This window comes from Sus scrofa, chromosome 12, assembly GCF_000003025.6.
Source record: "Sus scrofa isolate TJ Tabasco breed Duroc chromosome 12, Sscrofa11.1, whole genome shotgun sequence".
In the NCBI taxonomy this organism is placed as follows: Eukaryota; Metazoa; Chordata; class Mammalia; order Artiodactyla; family Suidae; genus Sus; species Sus scrofa.
The window spans coordinates 45,120,715-45,147,475 of record NC_010454.4 but is presented as its reverse complement, the minus strand read 5'-3'; the positions used below and the strand labels follow the sequence as shown (position 1 = coordinate 45,147,475).

Sequence of the window (26,761 nt, the reverse complement as noted above, 5' to 3'; positions counted from 1 at the left end):
TTCAAGTTCCTGTTCTTGGTTTGTGGAGAGATCCTTGAATGTTTACAATACTTACTCAATTTTCTATTTTCCACCCTTCCCAGTATCACTTTAAAAAAAAAAAAAAAAAAAAGGTAATACATGCAAATAGTTTAAAAATCTAAAAATACAGAAAAGGTTACAGTGAAAAGTTTCCCACCCATCCCTCTCTACTGTTTGCCTAATTTCTACCTTCCTACCCCTCATAGATGACCACTGTTTGGTTCTTGTATCTCCTAGAATATCTTTGTGCATATATTAGCAAATACAGATATATGTTCATTATTTTCCACTTAGATAGCATACTTGCTAGAGAGGTCTTTCCATATTAATGTTGACATCCCTCAGTTTTTCTTAATGATTGCATAGTAGCCCATTGTATAGATATCCCATAATTTATTTAACTAATTTCCTATTAGTGGACATTCAGGTTGTTCTTAATCTTTTGTTACTGTAGCTAGTGTTTCAACAAATAGTTTTGTAAATGCATCATTGTGTACATGTGAGTGTATCTGTAGGATATATTACCAGCATTAGAATTGCTGGATCAAAACTCTGCATTTATATTTTTTTAAAGTATGCATTTATAGTTTTAATGGATATTATGAAATTGCCCTCCTTTTTGTTTTGTTTTGTTTTGTCTTTTTAGGGCTGCACCCCCAGTATGTGGAGGTTCCCAGGCTAGGTGTTGATTCAGAGCTACAGCTGCCAGCCTAGCTACAGCAATGCCAAACCCAGGCCACATCTGTGATCTACACCACAGCTCATGGCAACGCTGGATCTTTAACCCACTGAGCAAGGCCAGGGATCGAACCAGTGTCGTTGTGGATAATAGTCAGGTTCATTTCCCCTGAGCCACAAAGGGAACTCCTCCTTTTTTTTTTTAAGTCTTCTGTCTTTTGTCTTTTGTCCTGTTATGGCCACACCCTCGGCATATGGAGGTTCCCAAGCTAGGGGTAGAATTGGAGCTGTTGCTGCCGGCCTACACCAGAGCCACAGCAACACCAGATCCAAGCTGCATCTGCATCTGTGACCTACACCACAGCTCATGGCAATGCCAGACCCATAACCCACTGAGTGAGGCCAGAAATTGAACCTGTAACCTCATGGTTCCTAGTCAGATTTGTTTCTGCTGCACCATGACAGGAACTCCTTTTTTTGTTGTTTTTTTGTTTTTGTTTTTTTGTTTTTAAATCAAGTCATGGCTTCTACTTGATATCATGAAGCATTTAGATCTTATTTTCTTCTTCCCAGAGGAAGTGAAATTGGCAGGTTTAAGAAACCTACTGGTGCATATAGTATCACAGCTTTTCTGCTTTCTATAAAAATGTAGTAAAATTATAGTCTTTTCCTCAACTGCCTCCATAGAATAGTCTTTTGTTGACCATTTGACTTGAGCATTTATATTTCTTAGGTTGCCAATATCTAACCAAGGCTTCTGACCACTTCATGTTTTCAAAACATTTAGATGTGTTTCTGCCACAGAGCAAGTGACTTGCAATCGTGGTTCTGACTTACGTCTTCTTTTCCTCCTTTCTCATTCTTTTTTTTTTCCTTTTTGGTTTTTTGGGGTTTTTTTTGCCATTTCTTGGGCCGCTCCTATGGCATATGGAGGTTCCCAGGCTAGGGGTCAAATTGGAGCTGTAGCCACCAGACTACACCAGAGCCACAGCAACACCAGATCCGAGCTGCGTCTGCAACGTACGCCACAGCTCACGGCAACACCGGCTCCTTAACTCACTGAGCAAGGCCCGGGATCGAACCCACAACCTCATGGTTCCTAGTCAGATGGTTAACCACTGAGCCACGACGGGAACTCCCCTCATTCTTTTTTTTTCCTTTTTGAAAGCAGCCCAGGAGGCCTCAGAAAGAGATCCAAGTCTAGCCCATGACATGTGCTTTTACTAAGATCTGTTCCTCTGACTTAGTGTCATTTCCATATCCCAGATTAGGAAGTCTGCATCCAAGGAAAGTTCAGCACCACCAATTTCTCTTCTAGGTTCTAGTAAAAGGAGAAGAAAGGAGGAAACCACAGGGAAAAATGTTAAGAAGACACAGCATGAGTTAGATCACAATGGTCTTGTTCCCTTACCAGTCAAAGTCTGCTTCACGTGTAACAGGTATTTTTCTTCCATACTCGAGGGACTTTTCCTCGTATTCAGCAAATGTGTGTTCTCCTATTACCTCTTCTAAATCATGTATGTTAAATGTACATCATCTATATTCTGATGGTATAAGGACAGAGACTGTGACTAATTGACCAGTCTTGAATGTTTTACAACTTAGGTGAAGAATCATGATGCACAAGTACTGTAAACTGTGATATTTGTTCTGTTTTGGCCACAGCATGTGGAGGTTTCCAGGCCAGGGATTGAATCCCCTCCACAGCAGTGACCGAAGCCACTGCATTGACTACACCAGATCCTTTAACCCGCTGTGCCGAAAAGGAATTCCTGTAAATTGTGTTTATAGAGGCTAGAATGAGAGGAGTTGAACTTAAATTGAAGCATGAGATATTTAGACTAGCCGACAGGAAGAACTCTGGCCAGCAGAGACATACATCCCTGGAAAAGGCAAATAATTTTTAAAGCACTGAAAGTAAGTTTAAAAGTAGTGTAGGAGTTCCCTTGTGATGCAGCGGGTTCAGGATCTGGCGTTGTACTACAGCAGCTTGGGCCACTGCTGTGGCGTGGGTTTGCTCCCTAGCCTGGGAACTTCGTATGCCATGGGCATGGCCAATAAATAAACAAATGAATGAACGAAGTACAGGTATCATAGTGGCTAGTATGTATCTAGACTGGATGACTTCCAACAGCCTCTAGGCTGCCCCAGTTGTAGCTTCCCTGGGATACTGGTTTCCTTCAAATAGGTTCTCCTCAGTGACAGGAACCAGCTGCTTCAGTTACGGGAGCTGAACTTGTTGGCTTGGGTGTATTAGAAGGGAAGGATAGCAGGAGAAAAAAGCTATCAAAAGAAATGTTCCACAGCCAAAGCTGTTGGGAATTAGACCGCAGAGCAGCAGGACTCTAAGCTGGGCCCAGACTGTGCCTCCATTGCACCTGCACAGCTCAGGTGTGGTAGTTACAAACCATAATTGGCATTGGCTTACACCCCCTCCCTTGAACTGTGATTACATAAATGCGTTACAAAATCATTTTCAAAATCAACCTTTTTGGTTATCAGTTTTGCTGAGTCCTTCATTGCAGAAGAGAAATCTTTACTTGTTGTAGTACTAGACTCGAGAAAGGTTGCTAATGATTTTCTTTTTTTTTTAATGAAGTCTTTGCTTTCTTTAAAGGCGTAGAAAGAACAGAGCAGGGTTGACTGTCTTCCCCCAGTGGGTACTGAGCCTTGATCGCTCCTGCTCTGACAGCCGCTTTAGCCAAACTCCAAACAAACATTCTCTTCTCTGTAAGACACATTCCTCTTAGAAGAGAGAATAACGAGGAGCCTGGTGGAAGCCCCCAGCTTCATCCGTCTTCCTAATAGTGACTGTAACGATCATTGCGAAGGAGAATATGGGAGAACATTGCTAGCATTGAGAGAGGGAAGCTGTTCCACAGGGTAGAGTCTGGTGGAATTCTCCCACCTTACCATAGAAATGGCCGACATGTCTTTTTTGCAGGAGTTGTCGTGTGGCCCCTCTTATCCAGTGTGACTATTGCCCCCTCCTGTTCCACATGGACTGCCTCGAGCCACCGCTCACTGCCATGCCCCTCGGCAGATGGATGTGTCCGAATCACATCGAACATGTGGTGGTAAGTGCAGCAGCGTCCTTCAGTCCTCTGTGGGCACAGCTGGGGCGTGGACTGGTAGAGTAGAAAGCAGAGTACCGTCAGTTTTGTACCAGAGTTCACTTTAAATCTCTCAGATATGCTGGCTTCTGCAGACCATCCTCCTCAGCTCTGATTGCTTTGACATGCCTCAGCTGTGCATTTTGCTTTTTCCCACAGTGCTTTGTTTCAGCTGCACGGGCAGACTTAACCCACTCGCACTTGGTTGTCCATGAATACTTTCCTCTGTAATGAATGGAGCGGTTGATATTATAGCCCTAAAAGGGGGAATGTATTAGATCCAATCTTATAGAAATAAATGCTCACACAGTAGTTGCTTCCTTCTTTTCCTGCTTCTTATTTTTAGAGGGAACAAACTAAGAAAGTTCTAAAATGTTTATTCTCATAGCACTGGCAGTTAACTGCCCAGTAACTTCAGAGCACTGGAGAATTGAAGAATTGAGGCAGATTCTAGACAGTCAACCATTTATTGAACACCTTATGTGTCCTAGGCACCAATTGAGGCTCTTGCCTTTCTCTTACTTTGTTTACAAAGACCTTGTCATGGCACATAATATGTGTTCAGTAAGTTGTTGAATGAATGAGTGAGTGAGTGAATGGTATGAGGGTGCTGTTATTACCTTATCTCCCGGGAGGCTTGGTTACATTTTCCAGATTCCTTCCTGGGACTACAATAGAACTGTAATTTGCTATCTCTAAAATAGGTTTAGGACATTTCCTGATAAGCAGGGTCACTCAGAAGGTTGAATGGGAGAGGGCTTCAGGCGGAGCAGCTCCCACTTAAGGAGCGATCTTTCCAAATAAAAAAGGTCATTGCTTAAGACGTTGTCTATCAAATGGTGATAACCATGGAATGACTGCTGCCCTTCAGCGTGACAGTGTGCTCCCCACTTTGCACCAAGAGGATCTTGAGTTATAGACTTGCACATAAGGAAGAAAATGTTTGCTTGGCCCTCTTCTTTTGGTGAATACTGCTCAGAAAGGTTTATGTAGGAGGCAGCCTCTCTCTCAAGACTCAGTGTGCATGTTGTTTTGCCTCCTTCTGGAAAAAAAACAACCATGAGCAGTCTACCCAAATATGAATCTGTAAGAGCGGCTTTCCAGCAGATGAGAAATTACTAATTTGGTGATTTTTTTTATTAGCCACTTAGGAGTTTTTCCTAATTTCCTAATTAGGAAGCTGCTGCACAGATCTTTTAAAGTGTAGGGGACCAGATGTGGAGGAGAAGAGGCATCGTTTCTTTATGCCTTCTGTACGCTGCTGCAGGAACTTTTCTTCCCTCCCTTTGGCTTCTGAGAGCAGTCCAAGGTTTTCTGCCTGCTTTGGAGCAAGGCTGTGATACCCAGATGGGTTCAGTAATGCTCCCCGGTACCACAGAGGAGGAATGGGGCAGGAGATACAGGATTCTGGTGGGAGAGGGTCCCTTGCTAGGAAGGGAGTCTGGAGCTCTCTAGGGCCAAGGCCTCCATCCCCTCTGAAACCTGTGAGCTGGGTAGAAGACTGTTGGAGGCTGAGTTTGGAGGGGCACTTCTTGGCTCATTCCCTATTTCTGTCCCCCTCAAGCGCTCTAAGGAGTAGGAACATAACCAGTTTTCCCTTGATGGACGGGGCAGGGCTGAGGGAGAACATCTCATCCATGTTCCCTGGCCTCTGACAGGCGTGTTGACATGCCAGCGCCTCATGGAAGGAGCCCATTTGGCTAAGGCTTCTGTTTTTTAAACATAGAGAATAGAGTTAGTTGGGAGGGAGATGGCTTTTGAGCTTCACCGCGGGAGTATGTCTGCTCTGTCCCTAGCTGAACCAGAAGAACATGACGCTGAGCAATCGGTGCCAGGTGTTTGACCGTTTCCAGGACACCATTTCACAGCACGTCGTCAAAGTGGACTTCCTCAACCGAATCCACAAGAAGCACCCTCCTAATCGCCGCGTGCTCCAGTCAGTCAAAAGAAGAAGCTTGAAGGTGAGTCACCGCCTGGTGCAGGCAGGGTGGTGGTCTCTGATTGCCTTCATGAGGTAGACAGAGGATTTTGTCCTGGTTTTAGATGGGGAGCCTGAAGCCCCTGAGATTTGTCCGTGGTGTCTTAGCAATAGTGTGTGTGACCGTCACTGTAATACTCGAGGATGGAGGTCAGGATTGTGAAGTAGGCCTTCAAACACGGCCAGGTTTCTAGCTCTCTAAGGGTAAGTGAGTGCCCGGTAGCCCCTCCTACCAAACTTAGATGTGCTCTGCTGCTCCTGCCCCTCGCCTGGCACTCACTCCATCTGTTTCTGTTAGGTGGCCTCTTTCCCCAAGCTGTCTGGTGAGTGACAGTGAGGAGCTGTCCATTTTTCTGCGCTGCTATTAATACATCACCAGTACCCAAAAGTTGTGACACTGGTGTCACCTAACATTTATATGCATTCCACAGTTACTAAAGTGTGTCCACAATGGTTGACAGGGGTAGTTCCTTCACTGAAAACCATTTGGAGGAGTTCCTGTTGTGGCTCACCAGTAACGAACCCAACTAGTATCTGTGAGGATACAGGTTTGATTCCTGGCCTCACTGGGCGGGTTAAGGATCTGTGAACTGTGGTGTAGGTCACACACATGGCTTGGATATGGTGTTGCTTTGTGGTGTAGGCTGGCAGCTACAGCTCCAATTTGACCCCTAGCCTGGGAACTTCCCCATGCTGCAGGTGCAGCCCCAAGAAAAAAAGAAAAGAAAAGAAAAGCATTTGGGCAAGTTCCCTGGTGCCTTAGCAGTTAAGGGTCCGACATTGTCACTGCTATTTCTTGGGTCTCTGCTGTGGCACAGGTTCAGCCCCTTACCAGGTTCAACGTGCTGTGGACATGGCCCCCCAAAAAAGCATTTGGTAGTATTGAGGCTGTCTCATAAACTGTTCGATCTCATTCATTAAACCTAGAGAGTGCAACACTGTATACCCATTTGTGAACTTAATTTTTCTCTTTTGAAGTAATCCTGCAGGCAGTCATGTGCTATGTGCCAGTGAAAACCAGCAGTTCTCAAATACGGCCACTTGGTGGCAATCATACTTTAAAATCACTCACACCACTGCTATCACTTCCATTGGGTGTCAGCACTGGCAAGATGTTAACTGTTGAAAATTGTATAACAGACGCTTAACTGTGTAAATATTTATACTTCAGTGGAAACACCAGTTTTCCAAAATTAGATGAAGGTGTTCGCTTGAGGGTAGAGTGTAACGGAGGTGGCCTGCCTCGTACCTTAGTTAAACATCTGCAAGCAATCTAGACTGTGTGCCTCACCATGTAGATCTGGTGGAAAGCTTGGCTACTGAAGTGAACAGGCCAGGGGAACTTGACAAAATCCTGTTGTTTTATGATGGCTCCTCCGCTTTTTTTTATTTTTTTTTGTCTTTTGTCTATTGTCTTTTTTGTTGTTGTTGTTGTTGTTATTGTTGCTATTTCTTGGGCTGCTCCCGCGGCATATGGAGGTTCCCAGGCTAGGGGTTGAATCGGAGCTGTAGCCACCGGCCTACGCCAGGGCCACAGCAACGCGGGATCCGAGCCGCGTCTGCAACCTACACCACAGCTCACGGCAACGCCGGATCGTTAACCCACTGAGCAAGGGCAGGGATCGAACCCGCAACCTCATGGTTCCTAGTCGGATTCGTTAACCACTGCGCCACGACGGGAACTCCTCCTCCGCTTTTTTAAATGTTTTCCTCTTCTTGGGGACAAGTTACCTGAAAAGCATTTTGTTCTTACTGAGAGTGAAATGAGGACTGTGGCACCAGAGAACAGGTAGAGAACTATTCCAGCTCTGTCCTAGAACGTTGGCCTTCATCCTTGATGTATAGCAATGCAGGCAAAATCAGCTTGAGACCTTTGTGTCTTTGCTGAGGGTTCCTCATCCCCACGGGCAGCCTTAGACTAGCCTACTACTCCGTTCCTCCCCCTTCCCAGACGAGCCCAGGGCATCAGCCCCACTGTTACTGGTAATGACTCTCAATTCCACATTCCTGGCCTTTATCCTCATAGCTGGCATACGAAGCAGATTCTCATCTGCCTGCCCATCCCACAGACACCTCAGTCTCAGCTGACCGAGACCAAAAGTCTTCTGTCTCTAAATTTGCTCTCTTCCTCTTGTATTTCTTGTTTCAGTGAAGGACAGCAATCTCTACACAGTCCCTCAAACCAAAATCGTGTGAACCATTTGCAGCTCTTCTTCCCTTATCCTCCATAAGGACTTGGTCACCAAATCTGTTGATTCTCAGATGTTTTCCAAGTCCACCAAGTGCTTTCACATCTCTGTGCCTTATATGCTGCTCCCCTACCTTTAGTTTCCTTTGTCTGCCTAAAACTTCCTCCAACTTCCAAGTCTCAGTTCAGATCCTGCCTTCCTATGAACTCTTCCCTAATCGCAAACTCCTGCTCCCAAGACAGAAATAAGCACTCTCCTGAATGGTTTTTATAGCTTCCTAGACATGCCTATATTCTAGGACCCATTACGTTGTATCGTGATGTTTCTGTGTTTATCTCCCCAGTAGACTGTGAGCTCCTTGAGGGCAAGGCTGAAGTTTTGTTCATCTCTGGATCTCTAGCACTTGGCCAGTGCCCAGACTCAGGAGGTGCTCAATAAATGTTGGTTGAATGGATGAATGACTCTTTGTTTGTGTGGCTCTCTTTCTTACGTGGTATGATTCAGAGTGTGTCTTCTGTCTTTGTGGAACAAAGAGGTCTTCAGTTGTTTCATGAGTCATGAGTGAATGAATGAAGAAAACGGACGTTGATTGAATGCCCGTCATGAGCCAGGTGTCATGCTGAGCATTTCCGTCGTGACTGTGACCTCATTTAACTTTTTATCTCTCAGATAAGCTCACTCACCTCCCAAACTTGATGCCAAACACTAAGAGCCTAGAATACCACTCTGAAGCCCTGTCCAGTGTCACTCTTAGCCTTTTTAGGCCAAAGCAGAAGGCAGCATGCCAGAAGGCCTGATTTCCACAGGCCTTAGAACTTGATGAAGAAAAGCAGTAGGCGTGGCTGCTGTTCCCAGTTCTGCGCCTTCTCAAGCTGTGTGTGTGTGTGTGTGTGTGTGTGTGTGTGTGTGTGTGTGTGTGTGTGTGTGTGTGTGTGTCACAGTCAAAGAGATGAGGGTACAGAGCAGTAGCAGCCTGCTGAGCCTCCTTGTCCTCAGTGGACACCAGAGAGGATGGTTTTTCTTTGGGCATCAGCGCTACAAACAGCAGAAGGGCATGGTCAGGGCAGAAGCAGCTGGACTTGTTGGCACCATCTCCCTCTCCTTCCTCCTGTCTATCCTAAACAGGTTCCCGACGCTATAAAGTCTCAGTACCAGTTTCCACCCCCTCTCATTGCACCTGCGGCCATTCGGGATGGGGAGCTGATCTGCAATGGGATCCCTGAGGAATCACAGACGCACCTTTTGAACTCTGAGCACTTAGCCACCCAGGCAGAGCAGCAAGAGGTGAGTGAAGTCAGGGCTGGGATTCCAAATCCACTCTTCTTTCCACCTTGCCGCAGCTGTACTGGAAGTCATCCCCACCCCCATCTTCTGCAACCCCACCCTCCGCGACCCCAGTGTTCCCCACCCCCAGTTGAATATTCCAGACAGAACCTCTGGCCCAGATCCTGAGGCAAGTAAGAACGACAGAGTCAACTGGTCTTCTCTCCATCAGTCCCCCTGTGTGCTATGAGACGGGCACATCTGTCCTGTAGAAGGAGATGAGTAGACCTATAGAGAGGTTAGGTGACAGTGCTGGACACAGCAGGTGCTTGGGTACTTGCCCTGTATTGGTGACAAGGTGAGCCTTAGGGGCAGAGTCAGAATGGGAATTCCAAGCTCTGCAGACCAGGGTGTTGCCTGCCGAGTATACCAACAAGCCTTGCTTGGGAATGGAAATGGAATCTCTCAGGAATCAAGCACACCCTTCCTGGGCATTCGCGATGGGACCTCGGAAACAGTGCTTGTCAGCTCTGCTGTAGCCCTGGCCGCTGTGGCAGGAAGGACCAGCGCCTCCCAGGCCTCTCACCCTCCTCTCCTCTCCTCTCCTTCCGTTGCAGTGGCTCTGTAGTGTTGTTGCGCTCCAGTGCAGCATATTGAAACATTTATCTGCTAAGCAGATGCCTTCGCATTGGGACTCTGAACAGACAGAGAAGGCTGATATTAAGCCTGTTATTGTGACTGACAGCTCAATCACCAACTCCCTGCAAACAGCTGACAAGGCACCTACACCTTCCCACTACCCCCTCTCCTGCCCCTCAGGGCTTAGCACCCAGAATTCCCTGAGCTGCTCTCCACCCCACCAACCCCCAACCCTAGAGGACATCAGCTGCAGTTCTTGTGCGGAAAAATCCAAGAAAGCCCCCTGTGGGACTGCCAACGGGCCAGTGAACACAGAGGTGAAAGCCAATGGCCCACACCTCTACAGCAGCCCCACTGATTCCACGGACCCCCGGCGACTTCCAGGCGCCAACACCCCCCTACCTGGCCTCTCACACCGGCAAGGCTGGCCCCGGCCCCTCACGCCACCAGCAGCTGGGGGGCTTCAGAACCACACCGTCGGCATCATTGTGAAGACAGAGAATGCCACTGGCCCCAGCTCTTGCCCCCAGAGGAGTTTGGTTCCTGTCCCAAGCCTACCCCCTTCCATTCCCAGCTCTTGTGCCAGCATCGAGAACACCAGCACTTTGCAAAGAAAGACTGTCCAATCACAGATAGGACCTCCGTTGACAGATTCAAGGCCACTGGGCTCACCCCCAAATGCCACCCGGGTGCTCACTCCCCCCCAAGCAGGAGATGGTATCTTGGCCACTGGCGCCAACCAACGATTCTGCTCACCAGCGCCATCATCAGGTGAGTGCTGCTCACCATTTCATGTTCTTCCTGGCAAGTAAGACTTAAGATTCAAAAAAACACTCATATCCCTGTGAATATTTCGGAGGACTCTGATCTCTATTATTTGTCCTCCACACCGCCCCCCCCGCCCCAATTCTGTGATAGAAGAGAAAGTACATGTTAACTTGTCCCTGTTTTATAGGCAGGACTGCGTAGGCTCTGAAAGCTAAAGTGGTAATTGCGTAAGGTGGCCTGCCAAGTCAGAGCAGGATTATAAAGACAGCCTGGGTCTCCTGACTCCACCTTTCCACCCCTTCCAGACTTAGTCTCCTGCCTGTTTGGTTCCATCACCTTAGAGGAAAGCAGCATGCTCTCTGGAGCCCTGCGCTCAGCCTGTGGTTCTGGGCTATGGCCTCAGTGCTTCTTGACCCACACCTGATCCAGATCCTCGGCACTGGCTCATTTTGAAGGAATTTCCATGTCAGGGAAATTAGGGATATAAAATAACACTGCCTTTGAGGGTACGCAGAGTGGGATGCCCACAGAGATTGGTCTGGCCCAAATGTTTGCCCTCAGGCCACATGCCAAAAGGCAGTCCCTTTATCCATAACTGGCCTGGTATGGACCCGCTCTTTCAGCTGTCCCCAGTCAGCATTCAGGACCTCAAGGTTGCTGATGCCAGCATCTGAACCAGGTTTCAGATGCTGCTGGAACCCCCTGTGGTCTCTCCCGACTGAACTGAAGCTGGCCTCCTAGTCAGCTGGGAGTCTCGGTAACCAGGTGACTGTGACTTCTCTGCATGGGGGCCCCTGGTCCCAGGATGGCCCCTACTCTCAGGCTCTTTTCCTGTTTCTCTGTCAACACCAACCTAGGTAGATTTTGCACCCCGTGAGTTCTGCTTCAGTACCCAGGAATTGCGGAGGCAGGCATCACTTATTTGAGTGAGTAGAGGCAGCAGGGAGGTAGTCATGGCCCAGAGAATGAAGCTGTCCCACCATGTTCCCCAGAGCAGTAGGTTTCACTGGTTCTTGGTGCTCTGGAGACTCCTGCGTGCCCGGGTGCATTGTCGTTCCACCTGCCCTTCCTCACCACACGTTTTTAGCTCTAGGAGTTCCAGAGCCTATGGGGTGAGAATCAAGAAGGGAACATCACCTTGGGTCCGAAATCCAGACCTATCTCGGCAGTGGGGGATTGGACCGGTGGGTTTCCCTGAGGCGACGTAAGTAACAGTCTTCCTGCTCCGTCCCCAGATGGCAAGGTCAGCCCCGGCACGTTATCCATAGGAAGCGCTTTAACCGTACCCTCTTTCCCAGCCAACTCTACTGCCATGGTGGACCTCACCAACTCACTTCGAGCATTTATGGATGTCAATGGAGGTGAGTGAGCGAGCTGCTGCTCCACCACCAGCTGCCATGGTGAAGGTGCTGCCCCTGTGCAGCATTCAGCTCATTGAAAAGGGCCAGAGGGCTGTGGGGTCTCAGAGGGCTGGGCGGTGGGATAGGAAAGAAAGCCCCTTGAGTTTCTGCCTTGTGCACATGCATACACACATAATCAGAGCCAAGTGGAACCAGTGAGAAGAGAAGAAAGGCATTTTAGGCAGATCACTTGGGCTTGAAGAATAAGACCAGGAGGAGCCTCACCCCCAAAATAGGGACCTCATCTGTGAGAAACCCGCGAAATCAGGGAGAACCGGGCAGGCCAGGATCACTATGAACAGTGGGAGGGTGGAAACTCCACGCCTCTGTATCAGACATCTGGGCCCTCCCCACGGGCAGGCAAGTGCTCTGTCTTCACCTTTCTAGGGCCACTTTACCTCACTGGGGAGGTGTCTGCACAGGCCGTGTTAGGGCCTCGCATTGCACATGCCTAGTGAGATGCTCGGCTCCAGATCTTTGTACCGCTTTGTACTCTGGTTTGGGAAACATCATTTGGCTTAATTTTAGGATTGCTGAAATATTTGCTGTCTGACCCTCACCTCCTTCCACCTTCCATTTCCTCCTCAGCTGCTTTTTTTTAATCTTTTTCTTTGGTTAATAGAAATCGAGATAAATATGCTGGATGAGAAGCTGATCAAGTTTCTGGCCTTGCAGAGAATACATCAGCTTTTCCCCTCCCGGGTCCAAGCTTCACCGGGCAGTGTCGGGGCACATCCGCTGGCTTCTGGAGGCCACCACACAGAAGGTGCGTGTGCCCACATCTGCCACCACAGCCCACCGTTAGAGCTCCCCTCTGCATGTGTGAACAGCCGTCTCCCCTCCGTGGGGAATCTCAGCTTTCAGTCTTCCCGTCCTCCCTGTCTGCCTTTACTGGGCTTAATGAAGCACCATGGTTTCTTTTCTCAGAAAGCAGAAAAAAGATGGCAGCCACAGCTTTCAGATCAGACTCGGGAAAGTCTGCTGTGACTCTTTCATACACATCCACTTGGGGACACAGAAAGCAGCTATGAGTGCCTTTGGGTATATGTGGTGTGTTTTCTGCTCAATTCCTTTCAAGTATTTGAATTAGAAGGGTTTCCCAAAAGGTACTTTTTCAAGTTTAAGGTTAGAAACAATAACAGTTGGGCTAGCCTCCTGGAAATTCTTCCCAAAAGGTTAACTCTGCTTAGGGTATCTTCTTGAGGATTAGCCATTAAAAGCCTTGCTGTTTAGAAGTGTGGTCCTCGGACCAGTAGCATCAGCATCACCTAAGAGCTTGTTAGAATTGCAGAGCTCAGGCTGCACCTCACGCCTATGGAATCAGAATCTACGCAGGGTCCCTAGGTGATTCATATTTAAACTGAGAGAAACATTGGTCTGTGCTTTCTGGGTTTTTTTGCACAACCTTCCTATAGTATCTGTTGTAATATCTCTGATAAACCACCCAACAGCCCAAGAGCTCCCAGTATTATCGTCCTTGAATTATATGGCCATCTTCAAAAATGGTCCTTCTTATTACCCCATGTGGGAAATGCTGTAAGTGGGGAGAGAAAGCCTCCCCCTGAAACAGCACAGTGTCAGATGTGTGTTTGGAGAGATGATTCATGCAATGGGATTATCTTCTCCAGACCATGAGCCAGAGGTCCAGGTCCTTTTGGTTTGTGTTTGAGCACAGGTTCTGTTGATGCGTGTTTGGGTCCCAGGTTCTGTTTCTGAATGATCACATCCCTGTGTTTGCCTTGTAGTGCAGAGAAGGGAGGTACAGGCCCGAGCTGTGTTCTACCCCCTCTTAGGGTTGGGAGGAGCTGTGAACATGTGCTATCGAACCCTCTACATCGGGACAGGTGAGCTTAAAGATGGATACCTTCACCCATAGAGGCTAGAAGGGAGGAGGGAGGCACCCTTCAGGGCTCACTGGTTTAACCAGCAGGTGTCTGGACAGGGACCAAGAAAGGTAACTCTCAGCTGTTTGTCTTCCCTGCCTCAGGTCCTTTTGCCTTGTGCCCAGTATGGCATCTGGAGAGCTGAAAGTCAGTTCTGACTGCTGCTCAGTGAGGCATTCTATCTTTTTTTTTTTTTTTTTTTTTTTAAGGGCCACACCCACGGAATATGGGATTGAATTGGAGCCATAGCCTCTGGCTTACACCACAGCCACAGCAACACCAGATCCAAGCTGCATCCCCAGCCTGTGCTACAGTTCATGGCAATGACAGATACTTTTACCCACTGAGCAAGGCCAGGGATCAAACCCATATTCTCGTGGATACTATTTGGGTTCTTAACCCGCTGAGCCACCATGGGAACTCCTCATTGAGGCTTTTTTTTTTTTTTTTTTGTCTTTTTGTCTTTTGTTGTTGCTATTTCTTGGGCCGCTCCCGCGGCATATGGAGGTTGCCAGGCTAGGAGTTGAACGGAGCTGTAGCCACCGGCCTACGCCAGAGCCACAGCAACGCGGGATCCGAGCCGCGTCTACAACCTACACCACAGCTCACGGCAACGCCGGATCGTTAACCCACTGAGCAAGGGCAGGGACCGAACCCACAACCTCATGGTTCCTAGTCGGATTCGTTAACCACTGCGCCACGACGGGAACTCCTCATTGAGGCATTTTAAACACCACAGGATGGAGTTCCCGTTGTGGCTCAGGGGTAATGAACCCGACTAGTATCCCTGAGGAAGTGGGTTCAATCCCTGGCCTTGCTCAGTGGGTTAGAGTATCTGTCATTGCCATGAGCTGCGGTGTAGGTCACAGACACAGCTCAGATCTGGCCTTGCCGTGGCTGTCACGTAGGCTGGCAGCTATAGCTCAGGTTTGCCCCTTAGCCTGGTAATTTCCATATGCCTCAGGTGCAGCCCTAAAAAGACAAAAAAAAAAACACTGTAGGGAATGCCTGAGGAGAGGGCAAATGTGTTGGTCCCTGGAGATCTTTGACAAAGCAATGGGGCTTGCACATATTTAACCTGCACTAAGCCCTACATCTTGTGCAGAGGGACAGAGGAACCCTCAGCCTGGAAACCCCGCTTTCTTTCAGACGATGTGATTTATGGGCCCTGAGCTACCTGTTGTCCCTTAAATGCCTGTCTAGAAGCTAACGCCCTCCCCGCTTAGCTCCCCCACCCATACACCTTACAGTCTGTTCTCTGCCTTCCTTTTCTCCTGCCACCTTGCAGGAGCTGACATGGACGTGTGCCTTACAAACTATGGTCACTGTAACTACGTGTCCGGGAAACACGCCTGCATATTCTACGATGAGGTGAGGGGTGGAGATGGAGTGGGAGAGAGCTCTTCCAACCTGAGGCCTATCCTAGGCGCTGGGGTTTTTTGTTCAGTGCCTGGGAGTGAGGGGCAGGGGCCAAGCTCCAGTCCTTTCCTTCCCTCCCTGTCCTTCCTGGAGAAGAGTCTTGATGTGAATGGGCATCGTACATGGCCGCCTGCTCCTCAGGATCAGGGCTCCCATTTCTGCTGAGGTTGGTCAGCAGGCTCAGTTGGCAGGGGGTGGGGGCAGCATGGAAGGAGCCAAGCCCTCCGGGCGGGTCCCTGTGAGTTTCATGGGCATCATCATCCTGCGTCAGTGAAAGTTATTTCACCAGGAGCCAGTGCTGGGGGGCGGGGAGGGCTTGTCTAGGACGGACAGCTTCCCCGAGGAGGTAAGTCTTGAGGCCCATTTGAAGGGGACAGGGAAGGGGGCCTGGGGACGAAAGAGGGCGCTCCCCAGGTAGAGCAGCACAGCCTTCTCCATGTGTCCTCTCTCCCCTTAGCCCGGGCCCCACGCAGCAGACCACACATCTTATCTTCCCTCCTCCTCCTCAGAATACCAAACATTATGAGCTGTTAAACTACAGTGAGCACGGGACGACGGTGGACAACGTGCTGTATTCATGTGACTTCTCTGAGAAGACCCCGCCAACCCCCCCAAGCAGTATTGTTGCCAAAGTGCAGAGTGTCATCAGTAAGTGGGAACAGAGGCCTGTGGCCACAGGGCCTGCCGTTTTGGGACACATCCTCTCATGCCTCAGTCAGGGTGGCTCTGGCTTGCTGCCAGCGACCTGCTGTCTCTTGCTTTCCTGGCCCCATTGTCCAGCTTCTCCTTGCTCCTGGGCCCAGGAAAGGCCGCCGAGGAGCATGTGCTGTGCGCCCGCATGGGTGCACCCACCTACCAGGGGACTTCAGAGTGTCCCTCACCCCTGAGTCCCACAGCATCTGACATGGGGAGGTACGGGGTCCCACCCCTGGCAGGCGGCCCAGACTGGTTGGCTGCTCCCTGTTCCTCTCTTGTGACCTCTCCCTTTTCCGCAGGGCGCCGCCGGCACCAGAAACAAGACGAAGAGCCAAGTGAGGAGGCAGCCATGATGAGCTCCCAGGCCCAGGGCCCACAGCGGAGACCCTGCAACTGCAAAGCCAGCAGCTCGAGCTTGATTGGGGGCAGTGGGGCTGGCTGGGAAGGCACGGCCTTACTGCACCACGGCAGCTACATCAAGCTGGGGTGCCTGCAGTTTGTCTTCAGCATCACTGAGTTTGCGACCAAACAGCCCAAAGGAGATGCCAGCCTGCTGCAGGATGGGGTCTTGGCCGAGAAGCTCTCTCTCAAGCCCCACCAGGGCCCTGTGCTGCGCTCCAACTCCGTTCCCTAGGACTGGCGGCCATGTCACCTGCCTGTCCACCCAACCCAAGACTCCTGCAATGCAAAAATGTACACAAACCAAGCCTGGGTTTTTTCTATACTCCACCAGAAACCCTTCAACTACAATCTTTGCATGAAATGAAGAAAACCTTTTGACTGTTTTTTAAAAATCCTTTTTCTTTTCTCAAGTTCTAGGGGGCATTTGCACATATATTTGTACTCAACATTTCATGGGAAAGCGGCTGACCGAGCTGAGGAACAGCGTGGGCAGGGAGGGAAGGCCGATGGTCTGGACACTTCCTCCAACACAGAACCGCTCCCCACCCACCTTCTGCTCCCTCCCCCTCGCCCGCCGTTGTAAAATAATCAGAAACTTGTTCTATTTTGTGGCAGTGACAATAGTTTTATATTAAAAGAAAAAAATACAGTTTTCATACAGCAAAATCTATACAATATCATTGTTTTATTTAATAAAGATCGCTACCCACCCTCCTCCTATGGTTCCCACCCTCCGGGTTCTTTTCCCTTTCTGCAGCAGTTGCACTACAGGTAGCTACTGTGTATTATGGACAAATGAGAAATGAATTCTTTTTCTGGCTGTCCATCTATTTTATTTCAAATAAGGAAAAGTGTATTTGGATTTTGTGTAAATACATCTAGTGATGACATTTTTTCAATGTTTTTAAAAACTGTGTACAGTACTACATGTGGTAGAGCGTTTTCTTCAAATTGTCTATTGTAGCAAAAACGTTTTTGTCGTAAACCTGTTTTGTCTCCTTTTTTTGTTCTCTTGCCACTTCTCTCCTGCTCCTCCCATCCCTGGCTCCCTCCTCTCCTCCCTCCCCCCACAACTAGTACTGATGTACATAGTAATTGTAATGTTTTAGACTTTACAGAAACTTTCCTGTATTCTGTATATAAAAAAACAAAAATACTTCAAATTATGTTTTCTGCCTGTCTGTCCTACCTGTCATCACCCTTAGAGGGGCCCTTCTCTGAGGCCTCATTGAGGAAGTCTCATTCCCAGATACTCTGTCCCCATGGGAAGTTAGGAGAGGGAGGTGCTGGAGAAAAGTGAAGTGGGAGGGAGGGAGAGGAGGCTGGGGGGCATCCGCAAAGGGGCTTTGTGGGCGACTTGAGGGAGTTCAGAGGGCTCCGGTCTTTTGACATCAGGTTCTGCAAGAGTCCAAGAGTGCAGATCCCTGCTCCCAAACCAAGACATTAGGACAGAAGCTGCCACAGGACCCTGGCATTCTGGTCCAGAAGCTTTAACCAAAGGAGTTGGGGCTGCCTTTGGTCCCAGTTTGCTATCAGATTTCATCCATCTGTTCTGGGAGAAGTCCTACCTTGTTTTGTCCTTTTCCCCTCAGCTCTGGCTGGGAGTGGAGCAATTCATTAATTTATTCAAGTGGCGCTCGAGTTCATCCTCCTCCAGGACTTGAGTCTTGGTCTGGGTCACTTGGGGTGAGCAGTCAATAGAGCAGATGTGACCCTGCCTCTTGAAGCTTAGAGTCTAGTGTGGAGCAGTTTGTTGATTCACATGTCTTTGAAGAGCATGAAGTAAAAGAAATTCAGTCTCTTGGAGTTCCTGTCATGGTTCAGCAGAAACGAATCTGATTAGCATCCATGAGGACGCAGGTTTGATCCCTGGCCTCGCTCAGTGGGTTAAGGATCCGGCGTTGCCATGAGCTGTGGCATAGCTCGCAGACTTGGCTCGAATCTGACGTTGCTGTGGCTCTGGTGTAGGCTGGCAGCTGTAGCTCTGATTCGACCCCTAGCCCGGGAACCTCCAACATGCTGTGAGTGTGGCCCAAAAAACCAAAAAAAAAGAAAGAAATTCAGTCTCTAGATCCAGCCGTGCCATAAGTAGTGTGATGCAATCACAACTTTACAATGGCAGTTCCGCATCAGAAGATGTATACCCTTAATTTTTTTTTTTTTTTCTTTTGGCCATGCCTGCAGCATGCAGAAGTTCCCAGGCCGGAGAGATCAAACCCAAACCACAGAAATGACAACTCTGGATCCTCAACCCACTGGGCCACCCACTGGAACTCCCTGAAAAAATTTTTCCTGAGGACCATCTCCTACTCCTTAGGGAACACCTCAGTGTGTATGCACTGTTAAGAGTACTTGGTACTTGTTTGTATATTAGGATTTTGCCTGGGGGGTGGACAGTCCATCCATTTACCTCATTAATACTCCAACCCTACCTTCATCCCACAGCACCAACACTTGAACCCTGAATCCACAGTGCAGCTAAATAGGAAACTTCCCCTGGAATCCAAGGTCTGTCTAGCTTTGTCTCCATGACTCTTCCCCCTGCCCTAATGAACTCCCTTTGGGCAGAAACACATTGATCTGCTTGATATTTCCAAGGCTAACTGCACCACTGGGCACGCTGTATGGGCCACACAACGCGTGCTAAGTCGTACTGGATTTCTCCTTTCTCCTGGCAAGTCACTTTGCCTGCGATATCCTTACCCAGGGCTCCCTAGCTCTCCCCGCCCACCTTGCCATCATATGCACTTCTTCCATTCAGTGATGGAGCTTCTTGACCTATTTGTACCACCTCTGAGTAGCATTCTGGAGGCAAATTTCCTCCTGAAGGTCAGATAACAGATGTTATTAACACTCTCTTCCCACTTCCCTTCAGAAATGGGAGGTGGTGGGGGCAGAGGCAGGGAGACAGACAGCAAATGAATGAGTGGATCCTGACAGCCCTTAATTGGTGATGCCACCCTGAACACATTGTATCATCTCTCTGGTCTCTGAGAGGAATCCTAGAAGCTGAGGGCTGAATTTGAGGATAAGGAATTGACAGACCTTTTTACAGAGGGCAAAGCATCCAGGACTGGACGCCTCAGAAACAGCATTCATGTACCCACTCCCCTCTAGATGGGAAGGGCTACTGCTACATACTGACACCCAGAGGGCTCTCACACCCAGTTAGTCCTCTTAGGAGCCTTCAGCTGCAAAGCCCAACCCAAAGTACGGCAGCATGTGAAAGAGATGTTCGTTCAAGCACACGGTCAACAGACTACCTATACACGCACATACCTGGAGAGGCTCAAGGCTCACATGGGCACAGTCACATAAAAGGAGCTCACACAGACACACACCTAGAGGGCACTCCCAAGACCCACAACTATACACACCTACAAGGTGCTCCCTTGGGCACACAGAGGATCGAGAGGCACACACACAACTTAAAGGGCGATCCCAGGACCCAGGGGCACATTACACACCAAAAAGTCATTCACACCCTCACTTGGGATGCAGGTACGTACCTAGAGGGCGCTCCCAGCCCCAAATACACGCATGCACCTAGGTTTTCGTACAAGCACGCACCAAGAGGACGCAGACGCACGCCAAGGAGGCGCTCCCGGGGCACGCACACACACCCCTGCCCTACCTCCTACCCGCCTCCGCCTCCGCGAGGTGGAGGAGTGCCTCGCGCCTTCCAGGCCCGAGGGGGGGCGAACCGGCATCCCCCGGGCGGCGATCCAGGGCGGCTCCGGGCCTGGCCGGGAACCCGGAGGCGCGGCCAGCATGGAGGCGCTGCTGCTGGGCGTGGGGCTGCTGCTGGGCGCCTACGTGCTTGTCTACTACAACCTGGTGAAGGCCCCGCCGTGCCGCGGCATCGCCAGCCTGCGGGGCCGCACGGCCGTGGTCACGGGTGAGCGCCAGCGGGCGGGGAAAGGGAGCGGGGAGGCCGGGACGGCGCGGGCGGAGGCCCGCGGGCTCAGCTCGGCTCTCCTCCGCCCTCCGCAGGCGCCAATAGCGGCATCGGGAAGATGACGGCGCTGGAGCTGGCGCGCCGGGGAGCGCGCGTGGTGCTGGCCTGCCGGAGCCGGGAGCGCGGCGAGGCGGCCGCCTTCGACCTCCGCCAGGTAAGGGAGGTTAGCGCTGGGCGGGACGGTGAAGAGAGGACAGGCACACGGAGAACGCAGGGGTGCATAGAGCAGCGCCCGGAAATCCAGCCTCTGAGAAGAGAATGCGGCTCAGTCCACCAAGTGCCGAAGTGGGGCTGCAGAAGTGCTCTGGTCACACAGCGAAGCGGCACCTGTAATTGCTGTTCTAAGACATTTAAGGATTGGTAGGAGTTACATTAATGAAAGACAGTCAGAAAGGGAACAGCATATGCAAAGGCCCTGAGGCAAGTAATTGATCAGATTTAAGCAACTGATTAAAAGGGAAGCCGGAGCACAGAATATGAGGAAAAGGGGCAGAATGAAGGGGCTGAACCCTATAAGCCAGGTCCAGGTTCTGAGGGCCCTTATAGACCTTACTGGAATCGTATTTTTTTAGAATGGGCAGTGAAGATCCAATGAGGGTCCCCAGCGGGGTCTGGACGGTCAGAATAGCCTATTGGAATGAAGCCCTTGGTGGCTGTGTGGTACCTGGTTTAGAGGAGACAAGAGTGGGCTGGAGGCCAGCAGGGAGTCTGTTGTAGATTTTAGGGTAAACAATAATGGGCAGAGGGTATGATAATAATAATAGCACGTGCCTATACGGTGCTGACTGCGTGCCAAGCACTGTTCTAAAGATTTTAAATACAGTAACTCATTTAATCCTCACAATAACTGTAAATACTATATTATTATTTCCATTTTACAGAAAACTAAGGCTCAGAAAGATTAAGTATCTTGCTCAAGGACACACTCTAGTAGAAGGAAAAGTCAAGATTTGCATCCAGGAGTTCCCGCTATGGCACAGTGGATTATGTATCCTACTGCAACAGCTCAGGTTGCTGCAGAGGTGTGGGTTTGATCCCTGGGAGGTGCAGCGGGTTTAAAGATCCAGCGTTGCAACAGCTGCAGCTCGGATTCGATCCCTGGCTTGGGAACTTCCATATGACACCAGTGCGGCCATTAAAAAAAAAGAAAAAAGAAAGGAGTTCCTGTTGAGGCATGGCAGAAACAAATCTGACTAGTATCCATGAAAACGCAGTTTCGATCCCTGGCCTCTCTCAGTTGGTCAGGGATCCAGCGTTGCTGCGAGCTGTGGCATAGGTTGCAGACACGGCTGGGATCCCCATGTTGCGGTGGCTGTAACATAGGCCGGCAGCTGCAGCTCTAATTTGACCCCTAGCCTGGGAACTTCCATATGCTGCAGGTGCAGCCGTAAAAAAAAAAGATTCGCATCCAGTGTCCACGCACAATATCCACTACATTCTAATGCATGGGGCAGATCTTAGTTGTAGGAGCGGTTGGACTCTCAGAATTTGCCGCTTGGGGAGAGGGATGCATATGACAGCCCAGCCCTTGCCACTCCACAGGAAAGTGGGAACAATGAGGTCATCTTCATGGCCTTGGACTTGGCCAGTCTGGCCTCCGTGAGGGCCTTTGCCACTGCCTTCCTGAGCTCTGAGCCACGGCTGGACATCCTCATCCACAATGCCGGTGAGGGGCAGCAGGCCGTGCAGGGGGGCAGTGGGTGGCCAGGGGCAGCTGACCCCTCCAGCCAGGGTTTTCCGGGCCCAATGGACATGTGGGAAGGATACCCCCTACCGACATCTCACATGGGAGACACCAAGGCCTCTGGGAGTCCCTCTGGAGCAGTTACTCACACCTAGCCGTGTTCCACTGTCCCAGGGATCAGTTCCTGTGGCCGGACCCGCGAGCCCTTTAACCTGCTGTTGCGAGTGAACCACGTCGGCCCCTTTCTGCTGACACACCTGCTGCTGCCCCGGCTGAAGACATGCGCCCCCAGCCGCGTGGTGGTGGTGTCCTCGGCTGCTCACCGGCGAGGCCGCCTCGACTTCACACGCCTGGACCGCCCAGTGGTAGGCTGGCGGCAGGAGCTGCGGGCATATGCAGATAGTAAGCTGGCCAATGTACTGTTTACCAGGGAGCTTGCCACTCAGCTTGAGGGCACTGGCGTCACCTGCTATGCAGCCCACCCAGGTGAGACCTGGCTCTCAAACTGCTCTGCTTTGTTTTGATTCCCCCTCTTTCATCCTTGCCCCACCCGGTACTCCCCCAGCTTCTCACTGAGCAACAGAATCTCAGAGCAGGAAGGAAGCCTGGTCCAAGGAGGGACCTGTTCATTGCTGAGTTCTTCCTCTCACACCACAGGCTTGGATGCTGACTACGGAGTAGGGTATGGCCATGAATAAGGCCAGGTTCTCACCCCAGGAGCCATCTATATGACTGAACGGACTATAACATGATAATGATGGTGTTGGTTCATGCATTCAGGAAACATTTATTGAGGACCTATGTTTCTGGCATTAATCTCAGTGCAGGGGATGTAGCAATGAAAAAAACAAAGAGGAGTTCCCGTGGTGGCGCAGTGGTTAACGAATCTGACTAGGAACCATGAGGTTGCGGGTTCGGTTCCTGCCCTTGCTCAGTGGGTTAACGATCTGGCGTTGCTGTGAGCTATGGTGTAGGTTGCAGACGTGGCTCGGATCCCGCGTTGCTGTGGCTCTGGTGTAGGCAGGTGGCTACAGCTCCGATTCGACCCCTAGCCTGGGAACCTCCATATGCCGTGGGAGCGGCCCAAAGAAATAGCAAAAAGACAAAAAAAAAAAAAAAAAAAAAAAAAAAAAAGAAAGAAAAAAACAAAGACCTTGGAGTTCCCGTTGTGGCACAGTGGCTAACGAATCCGACTAGGAACCATGAGGTTGCGGGTTTGATCCCTGGCCTTGCTTATTGGGTTAAGGATCTGGCGTTGCCCCGTGAGCTGTGGTGTAAGTCGCAGACTCGGCTCAGATCCTGCATTGCTGTGGCTCTGGTGTAGGCAGGTGGCTACAGCTCCGATTGGACCCCTAGCCTGGGAACCTCCATATGCCATGGAGCAGCCCTAGAAAAGGCAAAAAGACCAAAAAAAAAAAAAAAAAAAAAAAAGACCTTATCCTTGTAGAGCTTACATTGTACTTTAGAGAAGGAGACAGCTAATAAATAAATATACACAATGACAGGTGGTGATAAAGTGATATGGGGAAGGATAAAACGAGGGAATAAGGAGCTCCTGTTGTGGCTCAGCAGGCTAGGAAGCCAACATAGTGTCTGTGAGGATGCATGTTCCATCCCTGGCCTCACTCAATCAGTTACGGATCCGGCATTGCTGTGAGCTGTGGTGTAGGTTGCAGATGCAACTCATAGCCGGCATGGCTGTGGCTGTGGTGTCGGCTGGCAGCACAGCTTCTATTTGACCCGTAGCCCTGAGAACTTCCATATACCATAAGTGTGGCTGTAAAAAGAAGAAAAAAAAAAGGAAATAAGAAATGATAGGAGAGGGGAAGCTATCTTATCTGTGGCAGTCAAGGAAGACATCTGAAAAGGTGACATTTGAGAAGAGACTCAAGGAAATGAGAAAATAAGCCATGAGGCTTTCTGGGGAGAAGAGTAAAAGAAAAGCCAGTGCAAAGGTCCTGAGGCAGAAGTGTTTGAGAAAGAACAGGGAGCCTGGTGTGTCTGGAACAGAGTAAGAGGGGGAGAGTGGCAAGACATGACATATAGACATGGGCTGGGTCACCTAGGGTCTGAGCGGCCACTGTAAGCATTTTGTCTTATAATCTGAATCATTTCACTGATGAATAACCTCATCCTTGCCTTTAGGGAACAGGTTACAGGATAACAAGATCTGCCCTACACATATTACCATCATGAATTTATTTATTTATTTTTTTTTGTCTTTTTTATAGCTATTTCTTGGGCCGCTCCCACGGCATATGGAGGTTCTCAGGCTAGGGGTCGAATCGGAGCTGTAGCCACCGGCCTATGCCAGAGCCACAGCAACTCGGGATCCGAGCCGCGTCTGCAACCTACACCACAGCTCACGGCAACGCCGGATCGTTAACCCACTGAGCAAGGGCAGGGACCGAACCCGCAACCTCATGGTTCCTAGTCAGATTCGTTAACCACTGCGCCACGACGGGAACTCCCATGAATTTATTTTTAAATTTTGGTTTTGGCCATGCCCACAGCATGCAGAATTTCCTTAGGCTAGGGATGGAACCAAGCCATAGCAGTGACAACACCAAATCCTTAACCACTAGGCCACCAGGGAACTCTTCCCCCACCCTTTTTTTTTTTTTTTTTGCTTTTTAGGGCCACACCCACAGCATATGGAGGTTCTCAGGCTAGGGGTCGAATCAGAGCTACAGCTGCCAGCCTGCACCACAGCCACAGCAACATCACATCGGAGCCGCGTCTGCGACCTACACCACAGCTCATGGCAACACCAGATCTTTAACCCATTGAGCAAGGCTAGGGATCGAACCCGCAACCTCTTGGTTCCTAGTAGGATTCATTTCCACTGTGCCACAACGAGAACTCCTCTCTCCCGTATTGCATTTCAGACAGTCATTGCATAAGACATATTAATAATTATAATGAGACAATAGTAATTACAGCTAACCTTTACTATACTCCATAGCTCTAATATCCAAAACAGGGGCTGGTCTACAATAGGTGTGAATAAATGTTTGATGTTTAAACAGAGGAACAGGACTTGAGCTAGTAGAAAAGGTGGAGAGAGACAGAATTGTTCCAGGCTAGAGACACAGCATAATCAAAATCTGGAAGATGAGGATTTATAAGGAGTTTGGACGGAGAAGAGGCAGCTTGCTGTTAGAAATGAGTTATGTTGGGAGTTCCTATTGTGGCTTAGCAGTTAAGGAACTCAACTAGAATCCATGAGGATGCAGGTTCGATTCCTGGCCTTGCTCAGTGGGTTAGGGATCCTGCGTTGCCATGAGTTGTGGTGTAGGTTGCAGTTGAGGCGTGGATCTGGCAGTTGCTGTGGCTCCAATTTGACCCCTAGTCTGGGAACTTCCTTATGCCACAGGTGTGGCCCTAAAAAGACAAAAAAAAAAAAAAAAAAAAAAGAAAAAGAAATGAGTTAGCTTGGCTTGTGGGGCCCTGAATGCCTGGTAAATCTTACCCTGGTTCCCCTGGAATTGGACTCTGTTCCCTCCTCCCTTCTAACCCTGTTCTTGCTGCTTTTACCATGAGCCCTTACCCACTCTTCTCCCTCTCCTTCCTTTCTTCCTGTTCCCAGGTCCCGTCAACTCAGAGTTGTTCCTACGCCACGTTCCCAGATGGCTACGCCCACTTTTGTGCCCACTGGCTTGGCTGGTGCTGCGGGCACCACGAGGGGGTGCCCAGACACCTCTGTACTGCGCTCTGCAGGAGGGCATTGAGCCCCTCAGTGGGAGATACTTTGCCAACTGCCATGTGGAAGAGGTGCCCCCAGCCGCCAGAGACGACCGGGCAGCCCATCGGCTGTGGGAGGCCAGCAAAAGGCTGGCAGGGCTTGAGCCAGGGGAAGATGCTGAATCTGATGAAGAGCCCCAGCCTGTGGACCCAGGAGTCCCATCTTCTCTGAGCAGCCCCCACCCTGAGGAGCCCGCAGCTTCTGAACCCTACACCAGCCCTCAGAGTTCACCAGACTTGTCCAAGGTCACACGCCGAATTCCAGTTAAAGCTGAACCAGAGCCCCAAGCCTCCTAACCTCCGGGCTGGGAAGCTTTCTAAGGCTCTGGGTGATCCTTGAAAGCCTTAGCCATGTACCAGGCTATGGTCATGCACTGGACACTGAGGTGGTTGAGATTTTTACCTCCATGGTCACTTTGTGGGGGCTTCAAGGTATATGTCCTGGAGAGCTCTTTTCCTGGTTGAAGGAAATAAAGGGTGATGATTTCTTCCTGAGAGTGACAGTAAGCCCGGGGGGCGGGGAGGGGGGGCGGTTGTGCCAGATGCTGCTCCTCAGGAATTTGAATTTCTTATCTCCAGGCTCTACCCTGAGGAACACTCAGCCCTGGATGATGGAGGCCTGGGCATTTTTAATCTGATGCACCATCAGTATGGAGAATTGTTCAGTTGTGCCCTTTGCGATCACCTAGTTACATTATTCCCACTTTCCAGAGGCGGGACTAGGCAGCCAGAGAGGGAACTCGTTCCGGATCTCCGCTAGAAAGAGCAGGGACTGAGATCGGAGCCCAGGCCCAGGCGGGCTGACTCCAGGGCCCACCCCTGTAAGGTGGGTGCTGGGAGGCGAGGCGGGGCGTGGCAGTTGTTATCCAGGCTCCCCAAGGAACGCCTTCAGGACTGCTTGAGGGCCGAGCCCCCACGATGCCAGC

The 26,761-nt window shown here is 50.0% G+C and overlaps 2 protein-coding genes and 1 long non-coding RNA gene across 7 annotated transcripts in view; 2 read left to right on the top strand and 1 right to left on the bottom strand.

Moving 5' to 3' along the window:
- Positions 1–17,612, top strand: part of PHF12 (PHD finger protein 12) — a 44,892-nt gene extending 27,280 nt beyond the window's left edge. For 3 of the 5 annotated variants that reach the window (XM_005656997.3, XM_021067491.1, XM_021067492.1), the window contains 11 exons: positions 2,018–2,138; positions 3,644–3,776; positions 5,609–5,773; positions 9,105–9,263; positions 9,860–10,652; positions 11,885–12,010; positions 12,672–12,815; positions 13,795–13,893; positions 15,221–15,303; positions 15,861–15,999; positions 16,347–17,612. In XM_005656997.3, coding sequence (XP_005657054.2) covers positions 2,018–2,138; positions 3,644–3,776; positions 5,609–5,773; positions 9,105–9,263; positions 9,860–10,652; positions 11,885–12,010; positions 12,672–12,815; positions 13,795–13,893; positions 15,221–15,303; positions 15,861–15,999; positions 16,347–16,681 — 2,297 coding nt within the window. In that variant the 3' untranslated portion in view covers positions 16,682–17,612. The other 2 variants (XR_002337280.1, XM_021067493.1) reach the window with 2 other exon arrangements.
- On the bottom strand, positions 17,054–20,169 carry LOC106507968. The gene is made up of 2 exons (XR_001304414.2): positions 20,084–20,169; positions 17,054–18,259 (listed from the first exon to the last, which is right to left on the bottom strand). It is a non-coding gene; the product is annotated as an uncharacterized LOC106507968 (long non-coding RNA).
- DHRS13 (dehydrogenase/reductase 13) lies at positions 19,992–26,330 on the top strand. Its single transcript, XM_021067495.1, has 5 exons — positions 19,992–20,347; positions 20,443–20,561; positions 21,950–22,073; positions 22,266–22,577; positions 25,681–26,330. The coding sequence occupies exons 1-5, from the start codon at positions 20,221–20,223 to the stop codon at positions 26,130–26,132; spliced, it is 1,134 nt and encodes a 377-aa protein (XP_020923154.1). The 5' UTR covers positions 19,992–20,220; the 3' UTR covers positions 26,133–26,330.